The sequence below is a fragment of the Grus americana genome, chromosome 2 (assembly GCF_028858705.1).
Source record: "Grus americana isolate bGruAme1 chromosome 2, bGruAme1.mat, whole genome shotgun sequence".
Taxonomy (NCBI): domain Eukaryota; kingdom Metazoa; phylum Chordata; class Aves; order Gruiformes; family Gruidae; genus Grus; species Grus americana.
The window spans coordinates 78336569-78348341 of NC_072853.1; the positions used below are offsets into that span (position 1 = coordinate 78336569).

General features: G+C 36.1%; 1 protein-coding gene across 1 annotated transcript in view; it reads left to right on the forward strand.

Moving 5' to 3' along the window:
* Nucleotides 1-11478, forward strand: part of MTRR (5-methyltetrahydrofolate-homocysteine methyltransferase reductase) — a 33934-nt gene extending 22456 nt beyond the window's left edge. The window contains exons 9-16 of the mRNA XM_054815999.1: nt 2097-2185; nt 3831-4011; nt 5327-5369; nt 5826-6012; nt 7968-8086; nt 9658-9750; nt 9839-10018; nt 10925-11478. Of these exons, the coding sequence (XP_054671974.1) occupies nt 2097-2185; nt 3831-4011; nt 5327-5369; nt 5826-6012; nt 7968-8086; nt 9658-9750; nt 9839-10018; nt 10925-11069 (1037 nt within the window). The 3' untranslated portion in view covers nt 11070-11478. The remainder of the gene's footprint in view (nt 1-2096; nt 2186-3830; nt 4012-5326; nt 5370-5825; nt 6013-7967; nt 8087-9657; nt 9751-9838; nt 10019-10924) is intronic.
* Nucleotides 11479-11773: the final 295 nt, after the last annotated feature.

An 11773-nucleotide genomic window follows, 5' to 3' on the forward strand; every position in this document is an offset into this window, starting at 1 on the left:
AAGGATGTAAAGCTGTCCTAACAGAGCACTTTGAGTTCATCAGTGTCAGAGCACTTTCCATGTAGAACAGAGCCTGTATAGCCAAGTGAACATAACTTAGCCCCTTGATGGTTCTTGTATACCAAAAAACCTGCCCTTTCAAGGCAAAGCTGGTAAAATAATTGAGTAAAACTTGGAATATCAGTGCTGTCATCCGATGTGTAAATAATACAGGTTATTGCATCTCTGGCTGCCTAATGTAGGGGGGGAAAAAGTTGAAATTATGCATTATTTATGCAACATTTTGTCATATCTTGTATGTAAAATGGCATGCCTGTTTGTGAATCGTAGTGAATGATAATGGAAAGGTAGATCATAGCACTGGATCGCAGCACAGAGAATTAAAGTTCTTGGGTCTGCTCTTGAGTCTTCTGGGTGATCCAGAGCAAATCACGCTGACTTTTTACATTTGCCTTGGATAGTTGGCCAGGACCTAGCAAGTTGCTGCTGATCCACTGAACTCCAATCATGGCTTGTACACTGACTTCCATCCACTGCAGTTAGGAAGTTAAGTGGTTTAGGACTAAATCCAAATTAATTTCTTTGGAGCTGTGCTGGTCAGCAGAGACTCATTAACTTACTGCAACTTAATAACTTGTTTTTGCCAATCTGTACCAAAGAATTCAGCTCTATAATGCAGGTTTGCAATTCCTAGCGATGTTCCGGAATTGCTTTCCTTTTGAGATGGTTGTCTCTTAACTGCATTCACTTTTCGGAGGAATTTGTAATAGTTACTACAAACTGTTATGGTTGTGGATTTAGTGAATGAAGAGAGCTGAAAAACTTGAGAGAAGAGCATGAACATCAGGCTGTGCCTCCGCTGCATCTTCAAGATTTACCAGGAATTCCACTGAATTTTGTTCACAACCTCTCTTTGTTCAGTCTATGAATTCTTTGATGAAGTAGATGAGATCAATGGAGAGGACAAAACAGAAATTATTTGCAGTCTAGTACAAAGTCTGTTGTTCGAATACTGGATTTTTGTAGTTGTTTTATATTGTACGTACGAGCATCCTGGGAAGAAGTTTAAGTACTGCTTGTAACATGGTTTCAGCATGTTCAAGAAAAGGAAGTTTATATAAATGTGAAAATGGATGCTTCTTTCCTGCGTTATATTTATGCCAATCCTCTTATCTTCTAAAAGTAAATTTTGTTCTTTGTAGCAAGGATTTAGTCAAGCAATGCTGATATGAAGAGGTAATTTAGCAAGTTATATAGGTATATTCTTGGAGCAATAATCCTGTACTATTAAAAGGCTCTTGAGCATGGGAAAAAAGCATAGTAAGAATCAGTAGCTAGATGTCAAACCAAGAAATTTTGTGAAGAGAAATCTCAACATGCAAGTTAGGTCTGTAAGGAAGCAATTTGGGACCTGCAGAGCTTATTAATTAAGGGTGTTTTGTCACATAAATGCTCTTATATTGCTTTTGGGGTTAACTTAGAATAGCCGCTTTAGCATGAGGCTCATAAGCCTGGCTGCACCCTAGCTGAGTCCATGAAGGGATAGATGGGATGTCAGTGTACCTCCTTCCCAGAAATGGAACCTGTAGAGAGTACAAGAGAGATTATTTGCTTGAACAGAAACCCCTTGGATCTGCTGGGCCTCAGAAGCTCCAGCTTGGCGCTGGCTGCATACACCTTTGGTTAGATTATTAGAAAACTGGAGTGTGTTCCTATTTTCAGGAGTGCGTATTGATGGAGGGGAAAAAATGCGGATGTTCCTTTTCCTGGTAAGCATTCCTCTGAATTTCTTTAAGGTGGAAAGTGGCAACAAAGCCTTGAGTTGGTTTAGCAATGAAATTTATTTGAACACTCATGTATTATACCTCTCTTTTAGTTTCCTGCTTTCCTAATTGTCATTGCAAAATAGTCATTGATACTTCCTTGGAAAACTGTCTTGCTGTTTAGTTTATAATTTCCACTGGGGCTCAAACATACAGAATTGGATGCAGTTTAGCTCTCTTGTATTTCTTGAAGGAGCAAGCACTCTGTGATGCCATTTTTGGATGTTAACAGATGCACATTTTGTTTTGTTTTGTTTTCTCCCACTGAACTAGGAGCAGCTCATCCACAACACATCCCTGAAAGAAGCACTCTGAAATTCATTCTAACCTGGTGTCTGGAAATAAGAGCAATTCCCAAAAAGGTGTTTATGTGTTTGTTCTTTTAAAGAGAAATCCTTCGTAATTCTATGCTGTATGGGCTCTTACAGACCTATCCTTGCTTTGTGTGTAGTTACCATGTGTCTTGGTGAATAAGGATTGTCAGTTTGTATGCTGCTGTTTGTACTTTATTCTGAGAAATTTCACTTCTGGTTCTTAATCCGGCAAACTATGAGATACTGAAATCTCTATTCCCGTTCTGTAGTGCCTTGATTCATAACTAATCTGCGAGTAAATAGAAAAATACTAGATATTTGGTGCCAGATAACTGGAAGGCTGACTGAACCTGGCCCCATAGGCATTTTAGAGAAATCATTCTTTCTAATCAGCGGGAGCCATTACTGTCAAATGTTGTGACTGGAAATATGCATGTTGCTCAATGCAAACATACCATAATGTCTTTTAAAGTATTTTAAAGCTTTTCTTTAGCATTTCAGTAACCTGGCAGAATTCAAAGAAAGATTTTTGCCTGTGTAGTATTTGTTCTCACAACATGTGAATATTATTTTCCTTTCATTCTGTGCCTGCAAAAAAATGGAAGCTTGCAACTGGAAATGCACATGTATTTCTGGTATTGTCAAAACACATTTTAAAGATAACTTTGCGTGCAGGATGAAGCTAAACAGTTGTATTGGTTGGGCCTCTCAGAGAAACCAGGTTTTGGAAGGACATTTTCACTCAATTTAGTGGATTTCACAGCAGAAGAGAAGAGAATCTTCCAATTGTTTCAACCTTTTCAAAACTGCATTTAACAATTTTGAGAATTTGTCTCAACAATAAGAGTAGGCAGAGTGCACTTGCTAGGGAATACCGCACAAGGCAGGTTTTATAACCTATCTGCTTTATTATCTGTTCAGTGTGGAATGTGCTTTATGTAACTCCATACTCAGAACTATTGTCAGAAACTCAGTGTTTGAGCACACTCAAATTACTTTCCAAGTATTGTTTTGTTTAGAATATGTCATCTGATTGCACTTGGTGTTTTGGATCACTTTTATGCACTATTTCCACCTTGCTTTTGGAAAAAAACCTTGTAACCGTTTACATCTGATTTTTACTTTATCTTAGAATGCTCAATTTAATTTTCCCATAAGAAAAGCTCGCAGTACCATTATGTAGGCATAAAGTATGGAATAAAACACCACTGCGACATTTACATGACTCATTAAATACCATACTTTATTTACAGTAAATACCTCTTCTAAGACTTTTTATTATTCCTTTCCTGGCTTCTGTAACTTAGCAAATGGTGTTTTGTCTTGAATTAATTTGTGTTATGGATCTGTTTACTTAACTAAAGTGCAAATACATAAATAAGAAAGCTTTTCATAAATTTTGGATTTTTCAGGGAATGGGTTGTGCTTTTTTATTTGTCTCTCCCCCATTCAGGCTAAGTAGGATTTTCTGACCTGCTAGCTTGTCCCAGATACTAGAGGAGCAGCCACCGAAAAAAAAAAGTAATTTTTTCATAGCTGGTGAAAGTGTGCATTGGGAAATAATTGTATTATTCATTAACCTATGAGGTGACTTCTTCCTACCTCCAAGCATCCCAAGTTTTTGCCAAATTTCTGACCGTTTTCCCAAATCGACAAGTCTTTTTACCCTTCACTCTTATTTTGTTCCCTGCAGGCATTTTTGCGAGCTCTTGTAGAATGTACCAGTGATGCAGTAGAAAAACGGAGACTTCAAGAGCTTTGCAGCAGACAAGGAGCCTCTGATTACACACGCTTTATTAGAGATTCTAATGTTTGCTTGCTGGATTTACTTCATGCTTTTCCAAGCTGCAAGCCTTCACTTAACCTGTTAATTGGTAAGTGACTGATTTGGATTTAATTAGATTTGGTTTCTAAAAATGCATCAGATTAAATGTTCGATTTCCCAAGAAAGGGGAATAACTGTTCAGTTAACGGCTTTAGAAATATAGTATCCATAGTTATCAACCTAAAACTATTGTTGGGGAACAAAGCTCTGTTCTCCAGCTTGTAGTCTTTGGCCTTCATTCCGCAAACACTCAGGTACATACTTATGCTTCATTTGACTCTGGATTGCTCCTGTGCATCAAGAAATAAGCATAAGGTGTTTTCAGGATTAGGGGTCTTTAAGAAACAGTTAATCAACTGCTTACAATTAGAAAAGACATGTTTTTACAACTCCTGATTTCCCTGCCTACGTGTTCTTTTCTTGCAGTTTTACCTGTCAAAATGGAAAGCTTTTCCCAGTCTATTTGTATTTATGTAATGTCCATCACGCTCACTGTGTTACTTACATAAAACGTTGAAGGAATGAGACTCCAACTATAACCATCTAAAATACATCTGAAAATGCTGGTAGTTATTTTCCAGATTAAAACCCAGAATTTCTTAATAAGTTTCACAAAAAAAAAAAGATTTTTATGTTCTTGCAAGCATCTTTTCCATGCCTACCCCAAATCTCTCTAGTACAGTGTGGGGATTTAAAAAATAAATACAAGCTCTGCTCCACTTTATACAAATACATGAGTTTTCACAGTGAAGACAAAGCCACTTATCTTTCCAAAGGTGGTATGGAATGTGCTTGAGCAACCGAATTGAATAAAAGGAAATTTTGAGTCTTTTAAATGTGTTGCCCCAGGGAAGTAATGTGCTGAATGGACTTAGTGTCATCTTTAAGTGATTTCACTGAACTAGCTTTTCGTAACTCTGACTTGCAACTATCTTATGTAGCAGAGCATCTTCAAAATATGTCAGGGTGTCCATGTACTTGTTGGAACATCTGCAAAAGAGTGGTGCATGTGGTAAAACAACTAAAAAGCAGTAAAACTGTATGTTACCCTGTTACTCCACTGTATGTTTTCTGGCATTTGCTATGCCCGTTTTTTTTGGTATTGCTCATTTATTGTCACTGTTCCCCACCATATTGTTCACTTAGCAATAAGTCTGTCTCCTTTTAATATGCCCTTCTCCTCAGCCAAATGTGCAGTCTGCACGCAATTCATTCCTTTGAAGGCACCAGTGAGTTTGACCTTTTCTGTATACGTACATACATACATAGCTTGCAATCTGTTGTAGTGTAAACACATCATTATATGATATTTTCATTGGGGTGAATCAAATAATAAGTGATGTTTTCTTTTTTTAATTTTTCAGAACATCTTCCTAAATTACAAGCCAGATCCTATTCAGCATCAAGGTAATGTAATAGTAAAATTATATCTCCTTGGTAATTTAGATATGCTTTTTTCTCAAATGTATGTGTGTGTGTACATTATAATCTGAAGAAGAAAGAGAGGAATGAAGAATAAAACCTGAGGAAAAGGTGATTGTGTCCCTCCTGCAAAAAAACAGAGGGTTTGACTGTTTCAGACAACATTGTGTTGAGTGTCTGGCAGGACTTTGGTAGAATTCTCAAGAGCAAGCTCACACACCTGGGAATCTGGTAGGAATGTTGATTCCCTTCTGTAGGCACTGGCCTCCGAGTCCAGCCTTAAGATGTTTTCTGACTATGTATAAATACCACACAGTTAGCTGGCTGAACACTGAGAATCTCGATAAAGTTGAGGTGGTTTGGGCTGCAAATGGACCTGCTGTAAGATTGTACAGCTATCTCTCAGGTTTTGGGGTTTATTTTATACTTTTGTCTTTGCAGTTCAAACTTATATCAGCCAGGAAAATTGTGTTTTGTATTTAACATTGTGGAGTTCCCTGCCTGTCCCGCTAGACCAGTCTCACGGAAAGGAGTATGTACAGGATGGCTTGCTGAGTTAGTTGCACCTCTACTGCACCCCAATAAAAATACTCTGGATACAAAAGGAGGATGCTCTTCAACTGAAAAGGTATGAATATTAGATCTAAACTCCTTAACCTTTAAATTTATGCGTGTTTCTTTGTTCAGTGCTCTGATGTAATGCCGGTGTTTTGGCAGTATACACCTTCATTTTGCGGTTCTACCCTATGTATAAGTTTGCCCTTCCCTCTGTAACATGTCTAGAACTTCATTGCTAAGTTGCTAAACTGAAATTTTACTTTATCTATGGATATGTGAGTTGTGAAACTTCCCACTGCTGAAAGGCCAGAGTTGTTTTCTGTCTTCACTGTAGTTCTAAGCAAGTCTTGGAGGATGTTTTCATGGACTAAAATACCACTGTGCAATTAAATAGTTATGACTGTTAGTGTTGTAGGAGAGAGGCACTTGGTCACTTCCAGCAAAGGGTGGCAGATAATAGGGGTGAAATAGTAAAACTCAATTCTTGTGAATTTCTTGTGAATTCTTTCCTCACAATTCTTGTGAGGAAAACCCATACAAGTTATCTTCAGGTCTTAAAATTCAAAGGCAAACTGATTAATATGTGCACCATATATCTTATTCCGGTATTCACATCTGCTCTTTGAGTATAATTGATTTGCAGTATATTAAAAATCAAACATGAAAAGGAGGTGGAGTTAAAAAAAAGGATTATTACAAAATGAGTCTGAATAAAGTTCAGAACTATTTGCATCTGCTGTGCAAGCTAGAATTCAGCATAGATAAATGTGCAGCAATACATGTAGATTGCAGAAATATGTGGAATACCAATACAAAATAGATGAGTGTGATCTTATGCAAAAATACCTTAGATTAATTGAAGACACTTTACAGTATAAATGTGTTTACCATCTGCAGTATTTTTTAATGGAATGACCAGTTTGGAATCATTAATAGGGAAAATAGCCTCTTAACTCAAATGTGGTTTGAAGTAGTAAGTATAGCAGAAATACAAATATTGCCCCCCACCAGCAAGAATTATACTATTTTTTTATCATCATGAAAACAGAAAAATAATCCTGTGTTAACGTCGTAGTATCTGTAGTGAATTAAATAAGAAATGAATAGTGCTAAACCACTCGGATTTACAGAACAAAGTTTAAATAACTTGGTCTAGTGCTTCACTCCTTCCTTAAACTTGAAAGTAAATTCAAATCCTTTCATAATTAATATGCAAAATACATAGGATGTTTGCTTATGACTGTAATGGATGAAGCTCTGCTATGGCTGCTGCTGAGTCTTGAGTAATCTTTTAAAGAATTGAAAATAGTCATCTCTTGTTTTCTATACATTATGTTAGCCATGCCTCAGAGAATAGTTGTGGAGCTCCTATGAAAATTATATTTAGACTTTCTTTCAGACACAGATCTGAAGATCAGAATTAGAGTTTATCGGTGGAATGATATAAGCCATTTTCCAAGATCTTTGAGCAGTTATCTGCCTCCCCTCATCTATATGCGTTTTTGGAGATCATGTAAAACTTTTATGAAAATTAAGAAAGCAAGCTCAGTATCAGTAGTCTTCAATTCATTATAAACAAATCCTCACCTCCACAGGAATATTTTTAGATGTCCACAATGTAAAAAAAGGTTGAGTTGCCTATAATAGCAATGAAGTAACTTTACGTCCTTTCGAGTACCAACACCAAACTTTCTATGAATTCTGTAACAGTATTCCCCAAATTTATGGTGCAGTCAGCTTTCATATTCAGAAGCTCAAGTTTGTATGGTTTTCCCTAATTTTTCTCCAGATGGATTAATAGGTTTGTAAATACAATGTTGTTTGGTTTGGGTTTTTTTCAGAAACTCATTTGAAATTTTATTCTAAATGTCTGTGTGGTATTAAAAATAAACTCTGAAACTCATGATTTGGAAGGGTGTGTGGACACATACATTATTTAAATATCCCTGAAGTTACTAAAAATTTCATGGTATTTTCACTGCTTAAGAATATTCTTCAATTGTATTCTATCTAATTTCACTTTAGATATCTATTTTTGCTCGTCCAAACAATACTTTCCACTTACCTGCAGACCCATCTGTCCCGTTCATGATGGTTGGTCCAGGAACAGGAATTTCACCATTTATTGGTTTCCTACAACATAGGTATGTACCAAGTTGTTACCTGGAAAGCAGCCTTTTTATGTTGAAGAAAATACAGCCTCAGGTTTTGAGTAAAAATGCAGTTAATCATTTTATTTTTTATTCTTCTTTTTACTTTTTGTAATCGTGGTATGCTGATTAGAAAGAGTCTTACTGATTTTAAATGAGCAGTGCTTGTGTATTTATTTGTTTTTCAAATGAGTACAACTTGCATTTTCATCTGACTGTATTTAATATCCAGAGTGGATACATGAGGAACTGGGTGAATTGGAGAAATAGTAATAAGAAATTAAATCCTTTATCTGTGTGTTGCTAGTGGAAGTCCTGCAAGAGGTTGGTAGTTTTTAGAAACAGTGTTGATTGGCTTAAGTTTGGTATTCAAAATCCATTTCCTTCAGAAGTGGTATCTATATTAAAAACCTTGGCATGATGATTGTCAAGTTTTCTCCCACATTCCCTTACTTCTGTGTGTTTACACATTTTGATGTTTTAGGATGAGGAGCTTGGAACCCTCAACTGGGCAGTAATCTTAGGTTTCATGGGTTTGTATTTGAGGGGAGGCAGATACTTTTTTTTTTTTTTTCTTTTTTTTTTTCCCCTCCAACTCTAGCAGGGTAATTTTTCAAGGCAAAGAGATGCTTGTTCAAAATGTGACAGATACCACATCACCAAGAATATATAAAAACATGATCATTTGGAGGAAATGAAGAATGGGAAGAGTGGAATATTTGGGTGGGAATGGTTGCAATTTTTATAGGTAACCAACACATATCATTCCTACGTGACTCATAAGTTCCAGCAAGATAATGAAGTTTTTTTGCATCCTGTAACAATTATTTTTAAACCATTTAATCTGAGAGAAAAGTGAAATTTTGACATGATGTTTCTGACTCCATGCTTCCACTTGAACCAAATCATTCTGTACAATCCTTACTCCTTACTTTTAACTCCCAAATATAGCTTTCTCTCTCAGATGTATTTTGCATTTTATTTTAAAGGATTCATAGCATTTCATAAGCATTTGATCAGTGATAAATGAAATCTCTGTCTCAAAATGTAACTGAAAGTTGCAGCTAAAACCCCTCTAAAGTAATACTGTCAGCATTATTTCAAGAAAATGCAATAATTCTTCTGATGATGTGGTAGTAAATGGATTCTTATTCATAAAGTCTAGCAAGTTTCTACAGCATGCTAAAACTGCTTTGTGCTGAGTTTTCCCAGGTGTTTTTACAATGAAGGCTTCCAATGAAGGATGAAGGGTAGTGATCTCCGTGTTTAGCAGTCAGGATTGTTTTGTGAGATGTTTGGAAATGTCAGTCTTGACTATTCCAATATGAAACTGTGGCAAAAAAAACCCCTTTGAAGTTGATTGATATTGAGCTGGGCCAAAAGTGACTAGTCAAGAAAATCAAAGGAGGAGGGTTTGACTGTGATTTACCTTAAGTCATTTCACATTTCTGTCAATCCAGAGGTTTATTAAAGCACTGCTTGAAATGAGAATTAGGTTATAGATGTTTTAGATTTTGCACTTGATAAAACAGGATTGGAATTTTTTTTTTTTTTTGTCTGTTTAGGCAGAAGCTCAGAGAAGAACATACAGACTGGGGATTTGGAGAGACATGGCTGTTTTTTGGTTGTCGGCATCAGGATCGAGACTATTTGTTCAAGCAAGTTCACTATTTAACATTCATTTTGTATTAATGAGGGAATGCTTATCCTCTGAGCCATTACTAAACAGTTTTTATTGCCTTTCAGAGATGAGCTCAAATGTTTTCTTGAAAATGGCACGTTAACTCATCTTAAGGTTTGTTTCTCAAGAGACTCTTCAACTGCAGAAGTAGCCCCGCCTAAGTATGTGCAAGATGTCATTAGGCTTTATGCTAAGGAAGTTGCCAGAGTCCTGTTGAAAGAGAGAGGTTACTTCTATATATGTGGGTGAGTAGAATGGAGATGGACTGTCTTAGAATGAACAGAGTTAGCAGAAATTTGAGGCTTTAGAAAGGCTTAGAGCTGTCTGAAAGAAAGGACCAATATGGTGTTGAAAGAGCCTTCCTGGCATGCTAGAATTTCACCACTATGTCAGTTTTTTCCAATATAGTCTTGAAAGTATAGCTTGTAACCACACAGTTCCACTGGTTGCTTTAGTCACTTATTATTTCTTTTTCCTTTTTAGTATTGAATTAAGCTATAGGAGGTTTCAAGCTAATAGATTTCTTTCTTGAGAAAACGACACATTTAAATACATGTGATGATAAACTGCACAGCTGTGAGATAGCAGCAGTCTTCTGCTGTGTTCCAGGCTTGAATGGGCCAGAATGCTAAAGCTCTGTAATAGTGATATATTTTACAGTGGGAAGTTTTCTTTGTGGCTGTGTAACTTACCTTGAGGTTTGAGATTTTTAGGAATTTTGTTGATAAATGGACAGACCAAATATAGAGCCCAATGTCAATAAATGTCAGCTATTTGTATTAAAAATAGCATTATTGAGGGGTTGGTTGGTTTGTTTGTTTTTTAAATTGGAAACATATGGTGATATAATGATAAAAAATACTTCAGCAGGTCCAGTTCTTCCTGACAGCTCAAGGATTCCAAGGGTTTTTTTCTTATAAATTACAGCATGCTGAAAACTTTTTAGTGTTTGATTGAGAGAAACCCTTGTTACTGTCAACGCTCAGCTACATGAAATCTCAGTGAGAATCCTGCCATACAATATACAAGCTATGTTTTTGTTTGAGAGGTTTTTTTAGTGCCTCTTCTCCAATATTATCCTACCTCTGAAGCTATTGCTAAAAGGAAAAATACACTCTTAAGCATTTTCCTCCTTTTTTTTTTTTTTTCAGAGATAAGAAGCATATGGCTGATGGTGTAAGTGATGCTATAGTGGACATTTTAAGCATGGAAATGGAAGTTGACAAATTGGAAGCAATGAAAATCCTGGCCATGCTTCGAGAAGCAAAACGATATTTGCAGGATGTTTGGAGCTAAATATTTAGCTTTTCCTGTGCCTTTGTAACAGAAAAGATTTCATTTCACACACATGCTTTTGACTGAAAGTTATTGTCAAAAGTGCTGTCTGTAGTCACTCAAATCTTAACTTTCTCTATTGACCTTTCAAGCAAGAATATGAAATCTTTTAAATGACAACAAACCAGGCTTCCTTTTGAAGTGTATGGTTTTTTTAACAGTATTACATAATGGACTGTCTCAGTGCCTTGATTCTCATTTTAAGATTGGTTTAATGTAGAAAGTAAAAATTTCTGCACTTCTACAAGTATAATTGTATGTTTACATTACATCATGTATTTTTTCCTATAATGTATGCATAAAGAAGCTACAGAGTAGCTACACACTGATCTGTGCATCATCAAATATACTACTGACTTGCCAAGGCTTATTTGAACACTTCCTAGATACTTCCTGAGACTATTTGTATTTTTTCAGCTTGCACAACGACAGTAACTGCCAAAAGGAATGAATGTTCAGAATGTTGCACAGAAAGCTTACTGCAGAATTTCAACTCCAAAGTTTTCTTTAAATACTTAGCTTTTTCATTCCATCATTACATCATATCTCAAAGTTTTGCCACACTCCATGCTAATCCTTATTAGATTTTCCTGCATAATTCTTTTGAAAATATAAAACCATAGAATCATAGGATATCCTGAGTTGGAAGGGACCCATAAGGATCA